Raw genomic sequence first — 24,694 nt, forward strand, 5'->3', positions numbered from 1 at the left:
TTCGTTCAAGAGATGTGTAATTCATTGTTGCAAAAGACACGTGACAAAACAATACACACGAAAAGTATGCTCTTTCTGGAGCCTGAAGTAGGGCAAAAGGGGGAGGGGGGAGTGCAGAAAGTAATTAAGAGAAAGGGGAAGAGAGATAATATCAATCAAAATCTATGTAAACTAGTATTTGACGTGCAACAACGTACAAGGGCAGCGGTCGATGATATACGATGGTACCTCACAACCCTTATAGCTCTCCTTATTTGCAGACAGCAAAATAGTCCATCGGTTGGTTATCAATATCAATTAGATTTTTTAGTTTCATCTTAAGTACTATGGCAAATCTGAAATGTTTCAAACGCAGAATCAGTTATTGCACGAACTCGTAACTTTTTCCTTTCAATTGGGAGTGAAATAAATTTGGGAGGAATGAGAATATATAAACTATGAAAATAAACTTTGAAAAAAAAAAATCGATATTGTTAATTGAAGAATTTTTTTCTTTTCAATGAAACCATCTTCAGAAAGTACTCCTTATTCCACATTACTCTCTGTCTTTGACAAGTTTTAACTTTGAGATAAAACATATTTGGTTGGGAACTCTCAAGCTTTTTGCGCTTTTTTTTCTTCAAATCATTGCCAAAATCGGTCTTCACTCTAATCAATCGACATTCTGAACTGCAAATTTAAAAAAAAAAACGAGTAGGACAAAACATAAATTAAGATGGTACAATCCGCAACGAGTGCGGAAGGAAAAGAGCTATCAGGCAATTTACTATAATGAGCAGGCGATTGAAATACGCTAGCTATTGAATGTAATTGAAAAAAAAAACAAACGCTATCAAAAGACGTTTTTAGATCGACTTTGTGTGTCAAAACTGCAATGCCTTAGTGGCAAGATTCAAGACGTTTCCTTTTACCGACTTCGGCAAACAGTTTCGAAAACAAAACAAAAAAAAATAATAATAATAGATGACGTGGGCAATGATCGCATTGTCGTATGCACAAAAAAAGGACCAAAAAAACCTATTCAACATCACATCGGAGTGCGGGACAACTTTTGCTGGGTTAGTTGGAGTTGTCGTGGCGACTCCAGATTTGCACGATCAACCCCCAGTAGAGAGGAGAAAACAAAATGTTATTGCCAAACTGAAGATAGAAAATCAACTACAGGTAAAGGGGGAAAGAAAATAAAATTTTGGAGGATATTTCGATAGTTTCAATTCATTTGAGAAACATCCGAATTCGGATGATGATAGATGTCAAAAGAAAGGGTTTTCAAAGTGGGATGGAAAGAAGATCCGATTTGCCAAGACAATTTGCTTCTTTTTTAATTATTTCTTCTTCGCGAATCGGATTCTATCCTCATCCACTCTCGTTCGATGTTGGTGCGGTGTGGCTGTTTATGTCATGAAGAGTTCAATGTATCGCGTGCCGATGTTTTGGCGATTTTTCTCCGCTATGGCTCGCTCGGCTTCAGCTCTGTTCGGGAAATTGACGACAGCCTCTCCGGATGGGCGGCCGTCATTGTTGCGATGAATTTGGATGCAATCTGGTGTCAACTGTAAAAGAAAGGCGACAAAGTTAATTTTTCAACTGAATACCAAGTCGACACGGGCATGTCGAGTTCACATTTCGTTTTAAAAAACAAACTTGTTAATAAAGCGGGTGGGATCAATAAAGCATAATGATTGATGAAAGAGTAGATAGTGAAATAAGTCACCAAGACCAGAAACAAATTGAACTAAACTCCATTCAAACAATTGTTATTACACGCTGATGGAGTGAGCTACTGGGACAAAACAATTTGTGAGCTATGAAGTTAAAATTTACGTGAATTGTGCATGATAAAATTAAAAAGCCATGCATAGTGTGGCAGACTTCGTAGCTCACGATTGAATTCCTGATATTTTTTTGAAAAAGGGCAAGCAACTCAATCAGATCTCACGTTCAAAATGTCTTCCTTGAAGTGACATCCCACGACAGATCATCAGTTCAAACAAGAAATAAAATTTAAAAAAATAAAATAAACGTTAAAAGTAGTGAAAAAGTAGATAAGGTAAAAAGAGAAGAGTTTTGTCGGATGAAAGTCCCCTAACCTCGGAGAAGCCAGAGAAGAATTGAAGAATGTCCGAACATGATGCGGTAAAGGGGAGCCCCCGCATGATTACCAAGGTACCAGGTAGACCTGAGCCATTGTTCGCTCCTCCCGCGGCGGCTGACACGACGGCGGCGGCGGCGGCTGCGGCAGCCGCAGCTGCAGCGGCCGACCCATTGGCAGCTCCGTAGTAGTTGGTGGGGCTAACGGGCGGTGACGGATATGGCCAGTAGAAGATGGGAGGATATCCAAAGGGCGACGGACGAGGGGTCAATGGACTAACGGCCGGGATTATTTGTGGTGGTTGGCCAAACGGGTACGTACCGTAGGATTGGTGGGGCAGCAGTGTTCCGCCTATCGAGTCACGCCAAACACAAAAATTCAGTTTCACGAAAAATCCACATACATTCATCAAAATTCACTCAATTATCAATCTACAAAAAATAATCAAAATGTTTCGATGTGACTGGAAATAAAAGGCTAAAGCCTGTGTGAAAACGTCGTAGCGGCAATTAGCGAAGGAGTGGAGTCGAACATGGCAATATTACCGACAAATGCATATGAGTGAAAAAGGTGTTACCCAATAACCACGAATCCAAGTTTCATAACACAACTGATTTCAATTAGCCAAACAAAAAAAATGAATAAAAATAAGGAAGAAACAAAAATCCATTCAACTTACCCCTTCACCATGACACACGTGTGCGCAATAGATAACAACATGCAGCTCGTAAACCACCAGGAAAATGTTTTTTTACTATTTGGTATTAGTCAACACACAAGCCAATCAATGAAGTAAATGAAATTGCAATGCAACATTCTTTTGAATAAAACGAACCTCCTAGATAATGAAAACAAGAAAGAAAATAAAAAAAATAAACCCATGCGCCATCTAAAAAAATCAAATAACCACCGGCACATCTGAGAGACAGGAGAACAGTGTGTGCCGAATGCATCCCATGTGAATGAAAAAGAAAAAAAAATCAAACAAACATTGACATTGAAGAGAAAAATAAAAACAAAAAGGCTGAAAAATAAAAATGAATGCCAACATTATTTACCATACCACGTTGAAAGCAAATAGCCATAGCCATATAACTTGCCCTTACCATACACGTTGGGTGTCTTGCCAGTATAAGTTGTTTGCTTTTTTGTTTGTTTGTTTTTTTAACACCTTGTACCAGTTTTTTTTTGGGGGGGTAGAGGGGGGAAGTAGCCCGCAGAGGACAGTCGGCGTAGTCTAACAAAGTTATCAACACAGCGCGATATACCAAACATAAAATAAACCAACCGAAAAAAAAGGAGAAAGGAACACAATGAAACAACCGAAAATTTCCAGCTGGTTTTTTTTGTTTGTTTAAACTTTTTTTGTTTTGATCGGCAGACGACTGGGTAAAACGAAATGACGTGTCAGTATGTATGGGTGTGTGTGTGTGTGTCTGGGTTGAGTTTTACGAACCTTTGGGACAACCCCCCCAACCCGCCCCTGTTTTACGATGGGCAAAATAATAGGACAACCGAATTTTACGAAATGCAAAAAAGAGAATCGTCAGCAACGCGAATACAAAAGCTGAATCCCAATCCGCCATCCGAGTGGACGGTTTTTTTTTGTGTGTAAAAGTGACAGCTAAAGCGGATGGCAGAACAACCAAGGCACCAACTTTGAATTGTTGAGTTCAAGCTATGAAGTAATGTAAACTAAAAACTGAAATACAAATTACCGTAAACAATTTGTTTGTTTGTTTTTTTAAGTTCACAAAGCCAATAGGAAAGAATTGGGTAGGGGGGAAATGTCATGCTTTTTTGGCTGTTATTTTTTTGAATAAATGTCTTTTTCGGTCTAAATGGAAATCAGATTCAAATTCGATTGCCAGAAAACTACACGAATCGAATTCAAATGTGGGGGGGGGGGGGGGGGGGCGAAACACCAATTTGGGGGATTAGATCAAGATTCCAGAATGATACAAATATAAAGAGCGAGGCTTTCGGACCACCCAGCAAAACACGGAAATTAAAAAAAATGTTTTAAACAAATTAAACCAACGAATAACGCAGTGTGCAATATCCAGAGACAAACGAATAATAAGATAAGGAGAATTTTTGCCTTCCAACTAAAAATGTACGACCCCCAGTCAAAAATAAATAAAAAAGCGGAACCACTCAAATACTAAAATTATCCGCGAATCAAAGAGGGGGGTAAAAAAAGATGAGTTTGTTTGTTGAGTTTTGCACGGGAGAGGGGGAACCCAGGATACACCAGTTTGAGAGAACCCTACAGCCACTGATTAAGTCTCAATACGTATCAAGTGCGCTAAACAAAAAAAAAACAGTGTATTATAAATTGAAAAGGGGGGAGGGGAAGAAAAAAAGGAAGTGTTATGATGATTGTATCTGGTTTAATAGAGAGACTGATTATAATAATAGCAAGCCATACACGCCGTGGTTTCTCTTTGGATCCCATAGATCTATATAAAAAAGAAGGCCACGTCAAGGAATAAGGAAAAAAGGAGAGAAAACACAATAGGTAACAAAAAAAAAGTGGGGAAAAACAAACAGAATTTTGCTTCCCTCTCCGCCCTCCCAAACTTTGTTTTTTCAGTGTGTTTTGTTTGACTGTATTTTTTTTTCTTAAAAAATAGCCAGCACCTTTTTTTGTTTTTTTAAGGGTGGACAAATAATGTGTTGGTGTATCTCGTGTTTGTGCGTAAATGTCCGTATTTTTTGGTAAATTTGAGTCACGAAAAATCGAAGCATTTGGAGAGAGCGAGAGAGTGAAATGAGAAAAACGGGCACAGAAATAAGACCACATAGAATAAAGGTTAGTTCAATTTTCTTTTCGGGGGGAGAAAAAGAGGATAGATAGGGCCACTTGATATGGAAACACACTGCATCAACCCATCAATCGTCATCATCATCGACATTAGTATCGATATACTTGGCAAGCTGGACGCGCGTGGGTTAAAAAAAGGAAATAAAGGACTCCACTTTGACTTCACACAATTATTTTTAAAGATAATCAAACGAAAAAAAAAATTTTAACGCAGCTTCAAATCGAAAAAAAAGAGAGCTATGTGAAATAAACTAGTACATTTAATTCGACAAGGGCATTTACGTCTCTGCGGTAAGGGATAAATCTAAAAAGCGACCGCGATTGAAAAGGAAAATAAACCAAATTTGCAAGGCAAGAATTTCGGGATTAATGGAACGTTTTTTTTAAAGACATTAATTAATTTGAATTGAAAAAATCACTACCATACGATCTTTTGAAATAAGGCCATTAGAGGTCAAGCCAACGAAAAAAAAAATGTGGAATGTTGTACGACAGTCAAGTAGAGGGGGTGAGGAATAAGGAAATGGTAGATGAGTGATTTATAAGGCCACGGGACTAAAGAAAGAGAGAGAGAATCAACAACAGTGTCAACTGGATAAAGCCCGGCATGCAAAATCAACGGTAACCAGACTCGCAAAAAAAAAAATTATACATGTCCCTTTTGTGTGTTTGGTTTTTTGATTGACCAACTACGAAATTAAGTCTCCAGGTTTTTGCCAATATTCAACGAAACGCAAATAAGAAATCAGGAAAATGGGGTGCGCAATGTCAGAAACAACAGAAAAAAAAGAATCCCACGTCTATATATAAGTACACGACGAGGGGAATCAATCAAAACATGACCCATAAACTACAAAGCAGGGTAAATGGATGAAGGAAAGGTGAGAGAAGAGGAGGAGCCAGCACCGGACCCGGGGGCGCCGCCCAAATGTGGCGGCCACTGTCTTTTGGCCGCTGCCGCCGCTGCCATGGCGGCTACCGCCATGGCTTGAGAGGCGTCGGCGTGCTGTTGCTGTTGCTGGAAAGCAGCTTCCCACGAACGCTTAAATCCGCCACCCAACTGAGCCGAGGCCGGCTGTGCCGACACGTTAGGGAAAAATGAGTTGGCCGCTTTAGCCGCCTGAAGGGCATTGGCTAATCCGGCTTGATTGTTTCGTGCAAGTTGATTATTGCCGTGCTGGAGACCCAACAGGAACAGTGGATGGTGGGGATTTAGAGCCGTTGGAGTTGCCGGTCCAGCACTGCTGCCGGCCCCGTTACTAGTGACGCCAGCCGGACCGAAATTGAGGCCAGGAAAGTTAGCAGAAAGCATCGGCAACTGTTGCAAAGCCAGCTCTTGCTGAACTGTTAAGTTGCCCATTCCCAGGCCGGGCATTCCCAGACCACCCATTCCAAACCCGAGATGAGAGAAACCCGACTGAGCAGAGCCGGGCATAAAATGAGCCGATCGAACGCCACCTTGACCGAGGAGACCCAAGCCAGAAGGCGGTGGCTGCTGCTGCGATTGAACGGGCCCGGCAGACGGCCGGTGCTGGCGATCGACGGAATTGGGATTAGAATGGCGAGAAGAGAGCGTATAGGTGGATGGGGTAGGCGGAGGCCGGCTAAGTGAAGGATTGGAAGTGGCAGGTGAGGGTGGAGGAACCAAACCCATGAGCCAGAGTCCCTCATGTTGCTGTTTGAGTGCGGCCAACTGAGCCTGGACTGATTGAATCTGAGCAGCCTGAGCCTGTGCCTGGACCTGCTCCTGCATAGCTTGCGCCTGAACCTGGGCTTGGGCTTGCAGGAGCTGGGCCTGAGTGTTACTCAAAGGAGAAGCAGCGGCCGCAGCCGCAACACTGTTGAGCTGGTCCCAGGGCAACATACCAGGAGAGAGCAGAGCCTTTGGAGTGGCCGGAGTCGACGGCAGGGCCAGGCCGCCGGTCAGTACGACGTGCATGTCCTCGCCAGAGCACTGGAACACCTCGATGTAGCGCTGCTTCTTGCCGAACACCATGTAGCGGTGATGGCGCTGTTGGGCCGCCTGGAATGAACTTTGCTCCGAGTCCATCTGGATGAAAGCTTCGCCAGAAGGTTGACCCTACAAATTTCCGTCCACCGTGACGTACACAATCACCACACGCGCCCGCAATAACACACAAAAAGACGGTCAGCTATCTGGGCAATCTTCGTCACCAGACATTTTTTTGAGTTTTCAAGAGTCCATTTTAAAATCTAAGTCTAAGTGAGCAGCAAACCACCAAATTCTATCCCATCCAACCATTAAATTTCAAAAAAAAAAGAGACATGTCATGTTGGTCTTACCTGTGCATTGTAGACCATGTGAACTCCCTGGTAGACGATGCTCTTGGCGTGTTCGCCCAGGAACTCGAGGATATGTTCCACTTGGGCCTCGTAGGGCAAGCCACGCAGACGGATGCAATCCTTGCGTGTGCCAGACGTAATCATGTTTTGTGGGAGGAGAGGCATCTGCGGCAGTTGCGGAATCAACGGCGCTTGCGTTTCGTACGTGCGGGGATCCATGGACCGGTTTAGAACCTGGAAAGTTGTGAAGAAAATGAGTCAGTTTAAAATCAAAAACGAGTTCCCACCACTAAAGTAAGAGCGTCGTTCAACCTGCTGGACTTCCGCTGTCGTCGACCGGAAGAGTTCAATATAGCGGGAGCCGATTATGTCACGATGCTTAGCCAATGCTTTGGAGCCCTCCTCTTCTGTAGCAAACATGACAAAGGCATCACCCGTTGCCCGTCCGTCATGTTTCTTGACAAACAAAACGCCAGAATCTCCGTCCAGCACAGTAGAGCCGACGTCTTCGCCACCGGATTCGAAAAATTCCACCTAACGTCATCCAAATATGAGCATTACTTTTTAAAAAATAAAAAGATGATTTAACAATTCACTTACAACTTGTTTTGCCGTGCAATCGTAAGGTAATCCACGCATGCGTACGATCACTTGTCCACTTCTCGATAAAAAGTTTTGCGCTTCGTTGTTGCTACCTGAAATCATTGAAATAAATAAATTAATTAATAAGTGTTGGTCTATCGGCATAAACGGTGCAATCAGTTGACATACCTCCAGCGACATCGATAAAGTCCTCGCCGGTGGCTTTGTAGACTTCGATGTATCGCTGTCCGATGTGATGCTTGTGCCGTTTGAGAGCCATGTCGCGATGCTCTGGCGAAATGAATCGGACGAGAGCTTCGCCGTTCCGTCTTCCTTGAGGGCTCAAGCAGAGCGCCACTCCGCCCCTGTTATTATGAGTAGGTTGAGGATGAATGTAAGGACTAGGCATCAGAAAATAACTGGGCAACATGGCTGCTGCTGCTGCTGATGCTATTCTTTATTTCTATTATCGAACAAGATTAGATGGCGCCAGTCGGCCACACACTTGAATCGGAGAGATCGGCTATCAACTAATTTCCGCTTTGTGAAAAACAGAAAAACAAAACAAATAAAGAAAAAAATATTTCTTTTTGGGGTTTTGTTTTGTTCCTGATTGAAAGCACAGCGGGGCACGATGTTACTGCAAACTATTACAAGCCAACATGCAGCAGTGTCAAATGGCATCCACTGACATTACTTCTCGGCACGCGGGACCCGACTCTGTTTCACAAGAGTAAAACACACACACACGCACACACACACGGATTCGGGTCACGTAGTGTTACAATAACGCAAGGCTGTGCCCACTTGTGTGTCAAGACTGATCTGGCCAGCCACTATACACAAAACAAAAATGGCGAAAAAATACACACTCACACACACACAAAAAACTCAATTCACAACCAACTGTAGCGACCCTGACTGGCAGTGCCGTGGAACAGAATGACACCGAAGATGCCGAGATGCGGATGATGACCATCATCCGCAAGAGGGTGGATAAAGAAAATAAAAATAAAAAAATCAGATAAACTTTAGCTGCTGCATGCTGTTGCCCGGGAGGGACTCTCTCTTGTCAGATTAGAATACAAAACGGACTTTGTATCATTGGATGCGTCCAGCTTCTAATCAGTCTCCCCGTACAGACCGCCCCGAAAAAATAAATAAAATAAAATAAAAGAAGAGCTGAAACTCCCACTTTTTACCCACAAAGTTATTTTTTCGGGGGGCTGTCCAGTTTACGAACGTGCCTTCTTAAAGTCACTTTCTTGTCTTTTTCTATTTTATCTTATCTCTTGTTAAGCCCAGGGAAAACCACCCCAAAAACCAACATTTATACAAGTCGACGACACAAAATGGATACCCAAATAAACGAAATCAAATAATGGCTGCCCACTTGTAGGAAAATCGAAACCAAAGCGTAAACAATGGAAGAAAAACGGGAAAAAGAAAATTAAAACAGATTTTCGGATGTGCTGTGTGAGCGTATCGTTTCCCAGTGGCGTATCGTCTTACACCCTCCCAACCGTCTTGACCGGAAGCAGCAAAATAAAATTGAAAATTTAAATTTAAAAAAAAAGGACATTTCTTGCACACGTCAGCTTGGCCATACACACACATGCACGTCGCCGATAAACTCCCGATTTTTTCAGCAATAACAAAATCAAGCTCTTGTACATAACATGATCCTTCCGATTTTTTTAATGAAGTGCACCATCAGCACTGATAATGTGGTTGGTGGTTTATCTAAAAGCCAACTTAACTTGACATGAGAAAGAGATGAATTACCTAGCAACGTTGAGACCGCGAAAGAATCGAGCGATATCCTGATCCGATGACTGCCAAGGTAGACCACGTGCTCGTACGACTGTGTTACTGTCTACCTCTTCATCCTTGGAACTAGACGAACCAAAGAAACAATTAGAAACAAAAACTATTAGTGAAATGGTCCTTTTAAAAATGGATATCAGAGACGATGGGAAAATACCGACCAGTAGCCTCGAAAGTGAGTGACAGTTTAAAGCCGCCTGCCTCACAGTCGACCACGTCAAATCGAGAACAAACACACAAAAAAGCCAAACAAAATGAAAAGTAACACAGAGCTTTGTGTTATCTCTCGACTCGACTATCAGTCAGTCAAAGGCTAAACAAACAGTTAACACAAGACACACTTGTTGTGTGTGTGTGCGACAGATTGATTCGAAATAACCAAATGAAATAAATAAAAACTTACCAAATGCCAGGTTCGAGTCGCAAATGGATCGTCTCTGGGTTCTCGAACTTGTGACCTGACATGACACACAGAGAGAAATGGCGGCGGCGATTAATATTAAGGCCAGGTATATTCTTAATCGAGCGTAATAATAAGACTGGTGTGGGGGTATATACCTTCTTTCAAAAGTCGTTGGAGAATTCGACCCATATCTTGCGCCTCTCTCCTCGTGGCATTCTGCTGAACTACACCAGCTGATTCTTCCGGCTCCAAATTCAGATCTGAATATTATTCAAAACAAAAAGACAAAAATTGTTGTTTTTAACTTGCCCACGTAGCACACACACACTCACACACACAAAACTTGATTTCGAAATGTAAATATTTTTTTATTAATATTTTAAATATAATAACTAGAAACAAGTTTTTTTCATCCAGCACACACACACACAGGTCTGATAAGAACGTCTCAAGTAACCCGCGTCCAGACACGACAGGCCAGCGATTCCCTCTGTTGCTTCACGAATGGAGAAGAGGGGGGAGAGAGAGCCATAATTCGCATCCAGCTGTACACAGAGAACACACCACTTGTTGCTAGCCCTTCCCCTGCCTAGTGCTAGCTGCTGCGTCTCCATTTTCCTTTTTTTCAAATTTATTTTTAAGTGAAAAGAGGGTTGGACAATCTTATTTCAATTCCTTTTTGAAATGACGACACACAAATCACTTGGATGTTGTGTGAGTAATTGCGTTTAGACCAACATAAAATATTTCGGGGGGGAAATTTTTTGGGGGGTTTCATTTTTCTCAGCTCTCCCTTCTCCTTTCACGAATCAAGGACGTACACACACACAAGTGAGCGACAAGCTTTGAATTACACTTGGTCTTTTGGCGCCATCTATGGCTTCGTTAAATGACGTTTGATGATTATTTGATTAAAATTATAAAATACTCTATTGGTAGGGAATATTATTTAAACAAAAAAGGCTCTCTCAACTTTTGATGGATGCCACAATCCACTGATGTATCAATATTTGTGTTTGGCTAATCAAGATAATCGTCCTTCACGTTTCAAGTTCGTTTTTCTAGCGGATGTTAAAAGGCTGAGATCATCGATTCACGTTTCCCCTCTACACGAAAAAAAAACAAAAAAAAGTTATCGACGGATTTCAATCTTTTTTAAGGACGTTTCTGTTTTCGTTTGTCCAACAAACTACTCTCGGCGTGAGTAATGAATCTTTTTTTTTATTATTATTATTCATTCTAAATGGGTGCAGTTTTTATTTTTTCGATACCCAACGCCATCTATTAGCAAAGGTATGAAATGTTTGTGACCTTGGAAAAGCTAGTGTTACGTTAGAATGGAGAAAACCACTTGGAGGAAAACTAATCCGAAAGAATAATAAGACAGCGACACGGATTGAATAACAAATGGACACATTCTTGCGCAATTAGAGAAACATGGCCGACTCATTAAAATGGAGAGTGGAAAAAAAGCCCCGCCCGTCAACATTATCTTCCAAAAAATATAAATCCCCCCCACCAAAAAACCAATGGCGGAGCTTATTTTGTGTATCGATCACTTTGCCTTTTTGGGGGAATAAATGTGGGATGTCATTTTTTTTCAAAACAAGAAAAATGATAGCCAAGAAAAAATATCGGCAACGTTTCCGTGGTCAAACAAAAAACACACACATAACCGAATAAGGGAAAGAATAATAATAATAATAAAAAAGAGAAAATTGAAATTCCATGCGGGACTGATGGCGCGGGATCAGGGTTCCGTTCTGGCTAACCGGCATGGAATTGCCACCCTCTTAACAATCATTTCTATCCTCCCCTCACAAAGAAACATGACCGTACCCGTTAACCGAAGGTGATAATACGGGACCAATCGATTTTTCTAGTCAATTATTTCCCCCTTTATTTATTTTTTGTAAGGAAAACTATTTTGACTTACAGTTTTAATGCACACACTGGTGGTTTTTCAACAAACTAACCAACTTTATCATCACATCATCAGAAACTCGAAATCAAAATTGTTTTCAAAGATTAAAAAACCAGCGGGTGGTTGTTTCAATTCACGTTCCACCACGGTTGTATTGACTGTCGTGTTGAAAACCAGGTTATTGGCAGCCAGAGTATTTCTCTTTTCTTTCCTTACAGGTAAGAATGTGGCTGATTACATCGCGAGAGAAAGAGAGAGAGAGAGAGAATTGAAAGAAATGAAATAATTCGGCGAAAATAGGTTAGAGTCTGATTCCAGCATTTTTATCTCCACGCCGGTGGTGTAGACGCCGACCTTCGGGACTGAAAAACCGCACATCGTGCACTACACCACCTACCCTCATTTCTCCAAAAAAGCCATTATGATCGATTCTCTTTCAGAGCGCAAAGCGTTCAACCGCGACTGGCTCCATCTAGACGCTTCTCACCCATTTTTCTTCTTTTTTTCCATAAACAATTAAAAGAACATTTTTCTTTTCTAAAATAAAAAGTAGTAAATTTTCTTTCTTCATCGGTTAAATGGGCCTGACACAATACAGAATACGTTGAACTCGGCTGCTTTTGATCCAAATTTGCCTAGTCACATTCAATGGGAAAATTGTAATAAAACGTCCAACTGAATTCGATCGTCAAAGACTTGTCTCTCTCGGTCGACACAGCGCAGATGCTTTCCAAGAAGGAAACGGTAATTGTATGATGAATCCTACGGGAAAAGCCGGGAGGTAAATATATAGAAGAAGAAGAAAAAACGAGTTTTTCTCTCTCTGTGTATGATGAATATCACGAAGACACTCACACACACAGACATTTTTGTTGGGTAGAAAATGCAACGAAGCATGTCTCCCAGCCAAAAGGAAGGTGAGAAAGCCTCTGGAATGGGAACTTTGCCGGCAGCGCAGGGAAAAACCCAGCGAAAAAAAGAAAAACTGGAAAAATAAATATCTAAAAAAAATCCCTTTAGGGTGGATATGCGGCCATGTTTGAGCGTGTACACACACAGAGTCTTCTAGAAGACAATTTATCCACTACACTGTTTTTACCTTTGTTTTTTTTTTCTATTTAACAAGGTCGTACAGGTAATTTCATCACTATTAGCAATCTTAAATTATATTATAACAGCTCTTTTTTAAAAAATAAAATCTCGGCATTTTGGCTTGATTCGTTTGTAGAATTGTTGGCTAGCCGATTTAGCTGTCGAGATAGATGACTCAAAGGAAAAACAAAATGGAACCGAAAAAGTACTCAACAACCCGCTATACCAGTGTGTTGGAGGTATCAAAAAAAGACCATTTTCTTTCCTTCAAAACAGGTGAATAGGTGGGCTGGCTGGTACCTGGTGGAAACTGGTAAAAGAGAAGGGAGTCCTTGGGAGAGTTTGTCTCTCTCTCTTTTACCTTTCTTTTTATTCGTTTCTCTCTCCCATTTCTCTTTTACCGAGAAGGGGAAAGAAACCGTTGGAGCTCCTGCCAACTATGGAGGAGGGAATGCCTAGCTGACAATTCAGAGTCTTTTTTATCCTTTTAATTGCCTGGAAGCGCTGGCAGCTATTTAAAGAGCATCATCTTTTCTTCTTCTTCCGTCACCGGATTTTCACGAGACAACCCACCCGAAGGAGGCCCTAAATATCCCGTCACGCGCCACTGTTTTTCTCTTTTCCGTCGTCGACAATTTGGCAATTCCAGCGCCATAAAAATTTCGTTCGTTCGTCCACTCCAGTTCATCATCAGGAAACCAAGGCCAACGAAAATCAGTTTTTTTTTCTTCGTTCTTATTTTTATACAAGCGAAAAAACAGTAAACTAAATCAAACAACAACTACTACGACGAACCGGATTGTTAAACAAGGATAGTCTAGGCGTTGCCCGGATCTACCAGCTCCAACAGTTAGCCTCCCTCGATGCAACCAAAAATTGGACAACAACACGTTTTGGGTTGTTTTTTTCTTTGACTTGTTCTTCTTCCAAATGAAATAAATGTTAACTGTTTCGGGGTCCAACGTGAAGGGGGGAAGGAAAGACATGGTTTTAAAAAGTTGTTGGTATTAATATTATTATCATTTTTCCTCCAACACACAACGAGGATGTGGTTTCATAAGGCGACACGATTCCCATTAGAAAGTTAATATCGTCTTATTCATCAATTTATCTCTCTTTCGATATGACGTCGTGAAGAAAAACGGGAACTTCGTGCGTCGAGGTTACCTGGCAAAATCGCCTCCAGCCAACGGGGCCACACCCTCTCTCCAGTAACCGCAGCGCGAGCCCTTCATCACCTCCCCCCCTTCATCCGGTGACTTTCAAAAAAAAAGACCTGCCCCCCACCCCCACATCGGAGTGTGTGTTGCGTGACGCTCCCGAAAAAAGCAAAAAAAAAATTTCGTCTATATAAGATTTGACCTTGAACTTGGGGAGGTGGTGCAGATTATTATTTTTCTCACATTTTGTTTTTCCCATAAGGAACACCCACCGTCGACATTTTGTGTTGAATCGACTGATTGAAATAGTAAAAAAAGTCAAAATGGGACTTACAGTTGATCATGTCTTGAATCGAGTTGATTTCGGGCGCGTTCGGGAATCCTTTTCGGAACTCTTTGCGCAAGTCGTAAAAGATGCCGAAAACGGCCGGAGGATCGTTGATGCCTTTGGAGCACGTCTCGGGCAATAGGCACTGGCGTAAAGGGAGTTGGCCGTCGGTCACGATCACGATATTCGTTGGCTGGCCCGTGGGCGGCTTATGCTCCACTTCGGTCGACAATTTCTGCAGAAAACTGTCCACCTGTTGAAACACGTCGAAATATAAATGAAAGTCATGAGAAAACAGAGACAAAATAGAAAGATAGTTTCGGGGTGGCATCAAGAGTTTGGTTCAACGACCTCCCGCCAAACGATTGAACGTTGATGCCGTGTACATTTGGGAAATGGTGCGCGAAATGACAGGCTGCCTCGTTTCCAAGACAACGCCACGTGCACGCTTCGAGTCATCTCTCAAACCTTGAGCTGGTCCCGCATTTATATACATAACAAACTTTCACTAGCATTTTGTGCCTGGTGGTGGTGGGTTCGGTCGATGGCCCCTAGCCCTATTTCTTTTATCCCCCCCTCTATTTTTCTATTTTTCTTTTTTGAGAAAAATATTTTTTTATTATTGTGTCCTTCTCGACTGGTACCGATTTTTCAATCTTTCCATTGAAATCTTCCAGTTGTGTCTCATCTCATCGACCTTTTCTCTTCTATCTCTTTCGAAAACATTTTCCAGGCAGTCTATCCATCACGGTCGACGGATTCTACTCCGGGGCTGAATTCGATATTGGAACCCCCTCTTGTCCTAGGGGCTTTCTTAGATAACATCTCATTATCACATGATGGCACATGCACCATCATTCGAATAATATCCAAAATTTGTAACAAACCCCCCCCCCCTTCTCAAAAAATAGTAGACGTAAAAAAAAATAAAACACATTTAAAACACGCACGTTGCACGTCAAAACTGATTCGAGAAAGTCGGTCAGTCTCTTATTTGACTAACACGTGCATCCCGACAGGCAATTTCATTGCATTTTTACCGAAGAAAAAAAAAGCAATAAAGAGCAAAATGGGAAAACAGTTTCGAAATGAACCATCAGTCATCTGAGCGCGCCACCGAATGGAACATTTGATGATTTTTCTATTTTCGTCGTTTTATTTCTTTCTTTCTTTGGTTATTTTCGGAGGGAGACAAGTGAACATTGTGAATTCACGAGGGGCATAAATGTTGCCCTCATATTTGTTCGTCTCTTTTTAAGTTTAAAAATAAAAAAGAACCGAAAATAAAAGTAGGGATATATAGACGCGAGGTATCTACGTGGCTAGAGTATTAAACAACCGCGCCAGGATGTGGTTACAATAGATTTCCTTGTGCCAACGGCGTGTCATCCATTCAAGTTGTTGTTGTTGCTGCTGCTGTTGCCTTTAGCCCGGATGGGGAGACCATTCATACGGAATCGACGTGATGTCATTTCTTCCTCTTATTATTTTCCAGCCACTACGGAATGATCATCGACAAATTTCAGCTGCGAAAACATTATCAGCTATTCGAACATGCATCTGTGCCAACAGATATACACACACAGAGAGACGACCGACAAAAACACCTGTTCACATACCATTTCCCATATTCACCTGGGCCAACTGCTCTCTCTCTCCCCCCACCAGCTCACCGGATACCTTTTTGTCTCTAAACAATTCGTGACGTTCATGGGGGGAAAACGAGTCCACTTTTCCACCCCCTTTGACGTCGTCGCCATCTTTTTTTCCATTAGCTGCAATAGTTAAAAGAAAAAAAACCCAAAACCCTGACCGAATAAAATATATATAACAATCCTGGTGGCAGCGACCGTTTTCATACGAAAAAACCCTCGTGCAATTGTTCTTTTCTTTTTTCGCCATTGTATAATCTTCTTCTTCTTTCCTCATGTACAATTTGTTAAAACCATCTGGCGTGTCCGTGGCTTTGTAAAATTGCTTGAAGAAAAAGAAAAACTGAAAATCTCCCGTGGCTAACCAATCTAACATTGAAACGCAATTCCAAATGACTTTCTGCTGCCTCCACTTTCTTGTAGCCCATCATCATCATCTTTATCTATTTTTGCATGCATTATTAAGAAAAGGTCAAGCACGATTCATAATGTTCGGCGGCGTGAATCGGTGAAAAAAAAAATTTTCTTTTGGGGTTGTACGGCCATTATAGAACGTGAGATGATGTGCGGCTACCAAACGAGAAAAGAAAGAATCACCTTGAAGCTTTTTCATTAATTTTTTTTTCTCTCTCTTTTCTAGTATAACCCTCCCTCTCTTTCAATCTTGTGAAGATTCAAAACACGCCAAGTGAGATGGAGAAAGATAGGATGAAAAAAAACATGACGGTTGCCTCGGGGTTACTGAAACAAAACTAAAAAACTAAAAAAGAGAATTTTATACAAAAAGAAGTCAGAAATAGGAGAGGCTCGCTCGAGCAGTTCATCAAGTTTGAAGCGCTCACATATACGAAACCAAACAAAAAAAAAACTGCTTGTGTAACATTTTGTAGGTTTCAAAGCCCCGCCTTGGCAGTGACATTTTGCTCTTGATTGTCTAATGTCTAATTCATTCTTTTTTTTTCCCCCAGCGTGCAACAGCCAACTCTTCCCGTTGGTATCGCTTTACGTGCACACCAGTTAGTAAAAGTAATTTAGCTGCCGACAGGAGGAGGACGAGATCCCCGAAAGAAAGAAAAAAGATGCATTCATTATGAATACGATACGGTCGTCTTTCCTGTTTTTCTCGACTGAAAAATCTTGGCGTTCTGGAACGACGCCGACTTTTCTCTCTATTTAAATTTCTTGTAACTTTGTGTGTTATTTCTTCTTCTTCCTTCTGAACACCGTCAAACCCAGCAGAGAGAGTTCTTGGACAGCGCATGCGTCAAAGTCACCCAACAGGTTTTTTCTTTCTTTTTCTTTTGATTCCAGGAGGGTAAAATTCCTGCCTGTTTTTGTGCTGGCTGCTGGCTGCAGCTTTTACCTGAGAAAGGACTTGTTCCAGCGAGTTGCCTTTGGTACGGATGAGTTCCTCGGAGAGACCCATTTCTTCTCTGGCTTGCTCCGAAAGGACATTCTCGTTGATATCAGCCGAACGTGGTTTAACCCAGTAGTCTTGCACGGTCACCACCTGTGGAAAAATAAAATAAGAAATAAGAAAAAAGACCTGGTCAGTGAATCTGTAACTCGGCAACTTGATTACGAAACCAATAAAATGAATTTTTGAGAAAGAAAACTCGGCGGTTGTGCCGAGTGGGTACATTTTTTGTTTTTCTCTCTGGCAACGGTACTAGCACGAAAATGCCACCCAACTAGTGCGCAAACTATAGTAGCAGAACCAAAAGACTGAAGGTCGCATTCTTCTTGGCACGGCGATATTATTATATGATTATATATTTTTATGTACAAATGTTTTTCCCAGGCCGCAACGTAATTAAAGGTAGCCCCGGTTTCCTTCCAGTGGCCTTGAAGACGCCGTTATGTAGTGCCTATGCCATAGCCGCCGAATGTTTCCTTGTTCTTTTCTTTTCTTTTTTCCTAGAAAATACATTTTTATTTTTCTCCATCACATGTGACGTCACTGGAAAAAGATGTACGAGCTCAATGCACAAAAGGATCGCCAGTAGACCATAGAGGTCAAAATCGTGTTGCATCTTAGCGACCTCTTCACGCTCGACGAGCGCACCAATGTCCCGTTACGATGGAAAATGACGACCTAATCGAAGGATTCCATCTTTCGTGAATAATAGACGACCCCATCTCGCCAACCCACGGGCCAGAGCGTGAGCAAACCTTCCCTTTTGGTGTGTGTGTGTGTCTCTTTCTCTCTCTTTATTCATACCCTAAAACTGCCCCAAAAACAATAAATAAATAAAAGAAAAATGAGCGGAGGGGGGAAAATTGTCTCGATAAACCAGTCACGCTACTTTAGCGTGAAGATCTATATAGCGCTTAAAAACACCGAAGGAATAAAACAAAACTTTCTAAGAGAGAGAGAGAATTAGAGCCCACGAGAATAAAAGAAAACTCGTCGCACCAGCAAACAATTGAAACGCAGGTCAGTCAACCCTTTTTTTTCTTCCTCCGAGTGAGAAAAACTCCCCTTTTACAGTCTTATACAACAGGTAGCGGTCAAAATAACGTGCAAAATTCAAAAGCTGATTTTTTGTTTTTGTTCTTTTTTTGTCAATCGAATATGATGGCTATTGGTTTGTTCTTCTTCTTATCTACTTAACCTGTTTTAAATGAAATAAGGGAATCCTTGTTTGTGTAAGAGACGGGAATAAAATGAAAAACCTGCTGTTGCTTGGCAAAGCTTCGGTTGAATACAGCCCCATAAAAGGTGACGAATCAAATTTAAGCCTGGCTAGCAACATGATAAAGACAGCTCACTTGGCTACAATACGAGGAATTAAGATTCCCCCCCCGTTTGAAAATGAACCAATGGAAAGCCTGCCATATGCGTTCAAATCACCGGGTTTCCCATCATCTGCTCTTAAAATCTTTTCAACTGCTTTTGGAAAGAAAGAAAAAAAGTTGTTTTAAACAGGTTACAAAGCCCGCCCAGCACATCTTGTGCCATTAATCTGAACGCAAAGTCGATTCTGTTTTTAAAAAGATAATCCCGACATGGCAAATATAAGCGGCCGAGTGTTGACTCATGATTTCACGAGCAAGTTCCCTGATTGTCGCGTTCAAATGATAAGACACACGTTACGCACACACACACACACACACAATATGTGTATACGTACAAATACGGTGTGTGCATTATCACTGGAGACTAGTAGAAAAGGGAGGGGTTGTCTACCCGAAAATAAAGTTGGTTCCTAAATACACATCGCTGGTGGTGGACCCTGCGTCAACAAGGAACCTTCTTTTTTTGATTTTCTTGTGTGATGTGTGTGTGCAACTTGAAGTCAATATTGAAAGAGACCACCATTTTCCCAAAACTTCTTTTCGTTGGGTGTACGAGACCAAACGGTTGATTCAACATTCGTTTCGACCGCACGGAAAAGAAAAAACAAAACAAAAGAAGAGCTGCAAGGGGGAGAGAGAAGAAGAAAAAAACAGGTGGTCACGACACTGAGGCGCCATCTTGGATTCAAGTGCTTCAGCAGCAACAGGTAAGAAGAAAGGCATTCCACCTAGATTGTTCGCTATTCAAAGTGAGAGGTGAACGCGATAAGGCAAGTGCGGGGCTTTAGACTAAACCCCAAGTTTTTTCTTATCAAATGCAACTTCTCGTAATAAACAAAATCTAAACGCTTTACATTTAAAAATAGGAAAAAATATGAATGTTTGTTGAATTGTTTACCTGGTTGGTCTGCATGTTGACAACGACCAGACAGATGAAAACGATTTCTTCTTCGTCAGAACCGAGTAGAGGACCATTCAGACCGGCTGTGGCCAAATGAACCACGCTCAAATACGTCGTCGCCATGGCGTAGAGATTATTATCTTGCAGAGTAATAGTTGGCTAATTTGTTTGTTGTTTTTTGAGGGGGGGGTTTTAACGGGGGGAAAGGGGTGGTCGATTAAATATTATAATAAAGTTCCGTTACGACGTTGATGGTGCGAATTTTTAAATTTTGAGTCACTATTCGAGAGAGAGTTGGCGATGTGTTGCCTCAGTTCCAGCACACGACACACAAAATCTAATAATAAGATACGACTCTAAAACGACGATTTTAAACCGGTTCCGAGGATCGGGAGAGAAGGAGACAATCGACAGAAAGATCTTCAGTCCAAGGTGTTGAGATTATGATGACGTGCGGTACTTGGCAGAGAGTATTTCTTTTGTGTTGTTTAGTGAAATGTTTCCCGAAATGTGTCGAGTAGAGAGAAGTACTTGTGCCGAGTTTTTCGTAGAACGAGAGAGAGAGGAACACGAAGTAAAACGAACAACACCCACGAGTAGCAAGAGAATAAAATGTTGAAGAATTCCCCCCCGGAATAAAATAGGAATTACCACAGAGCGAAGTAACTTATTATATAAAATAATAATAACAAACAAATCCCAAGAAAACCACCACACAACTATTTAGTTTAACACAGTCAAGTGTTAAACAGTCAAACAAAACCAAAACCAACAGCCACACCGAGTTATATGACAGCCCCCAGTACACTGGCTGAAATGAAGGAAGCTCCCACAGGTTTATTTTCCGAGGTTCGGCAATTTGCCACAGGTGAAAAACTCGCAAGTACATCCGTTGGCCGCTAGGCAGCGCCATCACTACAACAAAAACTGGCAACTCTGCACTCTCGATTGGTTTTTGACAAGACTTTTCTTTCTTCTCATTTTTTACTTCGTTATTTTTTCTTGGCATCAACAACTTTTTACGCAATCAACAATATAAATTGGATGAAAGTGTCAAAGAAAATTTACCAATCGAAGTTCTGGGACCGGTTTGAATGTGAAAATGTACAATCAAATATGATCCAATGTTAGGCAGGGGTTCCCCCCCTTCACTCGATTCTCATATTCGACCTCGAGATGGATTTTGGTTATTCCTCCAAGTCCAAGCTTTTTAAATTCTATATTTAGTCATTTGTCTCCTGTTTGGTAGATTTGATAGACTTGGGTAGTTCAAACAAATGAATAAAAAAACTAACTTGAATTCGACTAATCCCTAAGGGGGTTGATTGTATCTCTCAGTTTTCAAAAAGGTTTCAGAGGAAGGTTATTCCCGTGGTGGTTTAGGATCAAAATGGAGCTCCGGGCTATTTCAAGTCTTTTTTTTTATGTATTTACCTTTCGCTCGTTCGTCTACTTTTAACTACATATTCATTAACCTGTGTGACACGTCACTGCAACATTTTTCATTTGCTTGCGGTTGGGTTTCCCCATTGCGACCCGAATTCGGGAACGTGATTTTTCAATTCCGTTGATTCTACATTCGAAAAATCGCGAATGAATATACTAATATAATATTCTAAAGGCGTCTCCTCACACCTTAAATTGCTACTTAAATAGATAAGCTTTAATTTTGCTTGATTCAGTCATTTAAATCAGTTTGAGAGTTTGTTCGAACCGTTGAGCGCGTGCTCCGGCCTCCGGGGATGATTCCCACGATATTTTCAATCAATTTGTACTCTGCTTTCGGTTTGCGCATTTGGCGATACCCACACAGGCACACACAAGAGTTTGCGCATCGTCGATCAACAAATAATAAATTGCACGGCCGACTGAGCGAATCAATGTTTTATTTTTAAAAAATAAAGAATATTTTTCTCAAGTTTTTAGGCCGGAGTCGACCTTGACCTTGAGAAGTTGCCGAGAGGAAGAGCGGACATCCTTTCTCTTCTTACTGTCTCAGGGCAAATGGGAAAAAGCAAAGTCAACAAAAGAAATGACAATCATTTTCTTTACAGAAATATATATATATACCAGCCCCCCCGATGGCGGATGGTTTTTTTTTTTTTTTTTTTATCTTTCCGCTGGATATTTCCTATAGAAACCGCTCCGCCTTCATTTCATTGAGCCTTGGTCTATCGGACTTGTCGAATTCCCCCCCAAGTTTCTAGTGAATTACGTAGGGCTATTACCTGTAGCCGATAAAGATTTTTTTTATCGCGTTCTGTTCCAAGAACACTCTGCTACGTACAATACGTCATTGTAAAGCCTATGTTAATTTATTTCAAAGAATCTTACAAAGAAATTTAATAGCATTTGTTTCTTTTTCCAATGGAATAATTTGAGATCAGTATAGTTGTGAAAATACCCTTACATTGCAACATTCAGCACAATAAGTTGATCGGATTAACTAGTTTTTATTGAATCGTTATGGTGAAAAAGATGGTTTTATTTAATTTTTTTTTAAATCGTGCAATAGGATAATTTAATTCGCATACATTTCTGATTTAATTGCACTTTTTACTGGGTGCAGAATAATTTAAGCTGCTAGCGAAAAATTGCTAAAAATACCAACCCAGGTTAAGGCCAGTCTGAATACTGTTAATAATGAGCTTCGGCTGGCGACTTGATGTCTTAATATAGCAGGATTTATTTCTTCCTTGAGCTACTTCTCTTGAGTTCTTGAGAAACCACTGTGATGGTTAGAAATTAATGACAATGCAATCAATGAATATTCAAACCGTAGAATTTTACGATGCAATGATTCGTGGTATATTTTTCGCGGGGTTTATGAATGCAATATAATTTTTATGCACTTTACGAAGATTAAAAATGATAAAATTTCTGTCGTCTAAAAGACTGTTTATTTCGACACCCATATTTGTCAAAACTAATCAGATTTGTCAAGTAAGATTTCTGTGATGGAGTCGCTACACATGCATGAAAATAAAGCCAAAGTATCACCGATCTGACGAGTTATGAAATTAATCCTAAGTACGCAAGGAAGTCTTTTCATTTCAGTTATTTTGTTTGTGGTCAAAAAGAGTAAAAGTCAACATAAATTACGGGCTTGCGACTGACAGCAGCACTTTTATTGTCCACTTTCTTCCGCTTCCTCAGGCCTCCGGCCTCCATCATACGTATATGCTATTTTTACGAATACAATAACTTAGAAGAAAAGAAAACCTTGGTTCCAATGAATGCTTGTCTTATTTCTTTGACAGTTATTTTTCTTTCATTTTAATTCTCACAGGTTGGAAACCATCTCGTGACCAACGAACGAACAAGACCACGTCCGCCGGCCTCTTGCTTGCTGGTCTAACAGCTTTTACTACCAACTCATATAATCGAACTTGCTGGGTGCGATCCTGGGTGAAATGATCCCCAGCATTTTCTGTTGAGTGCCTCTATAAACATATGAGTATAAAATATGTCATAAAGAAACATCAATCATGACATACTCGACTGATTATAGAAAGATTTTAAAAAAGTTTTATTGTTATTGCCAAATTGTCTTGTATTCGTGTTTCATGCATGGTTTTTATCAAAACTGTACAGCAGTTTTTCAGATTGCATTATTAAATGTTTAACAACTATTTGACAGCATAATTTATGAACATCTAATAATTTTAGAATCTAAAATTTAATTATGGTGTCACTTGGCGGAGTAAAATATTTCAAGGGACGTTATTGCCTAGTAGAACTGTGTAGTTTGCTCTACATCGCTTCATGGGACATTTTTTCGTTCTGTTTGAGACGCTTTCTATACAGCTTCTAAATAGAAGTTCACGCATACGTACATTTAGCAATTTCAACAACTTTCACGGTAATGTATTGAGACAACTATTTCACAACGCGACTTTCGCAACAGGGAAAAATGATCCTAAAATAAAACTACATGCAATGTATTATTAGTAAAAGTTTCCAAATATGATATTCCTGGTCTGTATATTTAGCAACCAGCTAGTCAATGAAAATAAAATATTGTGAGTTTATAGCACAGGCCACATTAACTTTACCTTCTTGAGGTTGGTACAAAATTAAAAAAGCAAATTCCGTCATTTTAATTTGCTTAGTCTGTGTGTTCTTGCCACGTTACGTTCACCTTCAAGCCAAAAACGGTGACCTACTTTGCGCATGAATTACGGTATACAATTTGAACCTTTAGCCTCCATTTGTTGAACGCTGTGTCGGTGTGTCCGTTAAGTAAAGCTAAGGTTTACCACGTAGAGTGTACATATATCCTGATGATCGGCTTACATTAAGAAATAGAGAATTTCCTTGTTACAAGTATGTTGAAAAAACTGACCGCGGTTAGTTAGAAACTCGGAACATTGAGAAACTCAAAACTTAGTAAGCAGCCGAATCGGTCCGTACTGTTCTCGTCGGAAATTTGTCGTACTTTCGTCACAAACTATTTCGCCTATGTAGTAACTTCACAATCCTTGCAGACAATCTGATAAAAGTCTACTCCAGTTTATCGAGTTTTTCTGCTTTTCTAACCGAAAAACAAAACAACACCATATGTTATTTACTCCCGTTTCTTGGCCTCAAAAAGAAGACAGCATCGAAAGGCAAGTGATTAAAACTCACGACTGTGTTTTTTTGTTTTTTTTCAGGACAAATTCTCGCGTTCTAAAAAGATTTAGATCATCAGGTTAGCAGCGAATAGAGAGGCTAAATTTTGGCAGCACGATAGTACTAGTACTGGTGGCCTGCAGTGGTTGCCTGACCCAGATGACCCTAGATAGAAGGGAATTTCATAGA

General features: G+C 40.8%; 1 protein-coding gene and 2 long non-coding RNA genes across 8 annotated transcripts; 2 read left to right on the top strand and 1 right to left on the bottom strand.

Annotated features, from left to right (window-relative positions):
• Positions 1–20,713, bottom strand: LOC124336637 (RNA-binding protein fusilli-like). Of its 6 annotated transcripts, none has more exons than XM_046790427.1 (13): positions 19,889–20,711; positions 17,555–17,701; positions 14,546–14,792; positions 10,191–10,295; positions 10,036–10,090; positions 9,591–9,701; positions 7,995–8,170; positions 7,824–7,918; positions 7,536–7,757; positions 7,224–7,457; positions 6,786–6,999; positions 2,180–2,443; positions 1–1,553 (listed from the first exon to the last, which is right to left on the bottom strand). In XM_046790427.1, exons 1-13 carry the CDS (start codon positions 20,012–20,014, stop codon positions 1,516–1,518), a joined length of 2,034 nt encoding a protein of 677 aa, XP_046646383.1. In that variant the 5' UTR covers positions 20,015–20,711; the 3' UTR covers positions 1–1,515. The 6 variants fall into 6 exon arrangements, with proteins under 6 accessions (XP_046646383.1, XP_046646381.1, XP_046646380.1 ...); XM_046790425.1 differs by having other exon boundaries at positions 2,163–2,443; XM_046790424.1 differs by having other exon boundaries at positions 2,091–2,443.
• Positions 11,152–11,523, top strand: LOC124336641. The gene is made up of 2 exons (XR_006917141.1): positions 11,152–11,235; positions 11,324–11,523. It is a non-coding gene; the product is annotated as an uncharacterized LOC124336641 (long non-coding RNA).
• LOC124336640 lies at positions 19,298–23,789 on the top strand. Its single transcript, XR_006917140.1, has 2 exons — positions 19,298–19,697; positions 23,181–23,789. It is a non-coding gene; the product is annotated as an uncharacterized LOC124336640 (long non-coding RNA).
• Positions 23,790–24,694: the final 905 nt, after the last annotated feature.

The sequence above is a fragment of the Daphnia pulicaria genome, chromosome 4 (assembly GCF_021234035.1).
Source record: "Daphnia pulicaria isolate SC F1-1A chromosome 4, SC_F0-13Bv2, whole genome shotgun sequence".
Taxonomy (NCBI): Eukaryota; Metazoa; Arthropoda; class Branchiopoda; order Diplostraca; family Daphniidae; genus Daphnia; species Daphnia pulicaria.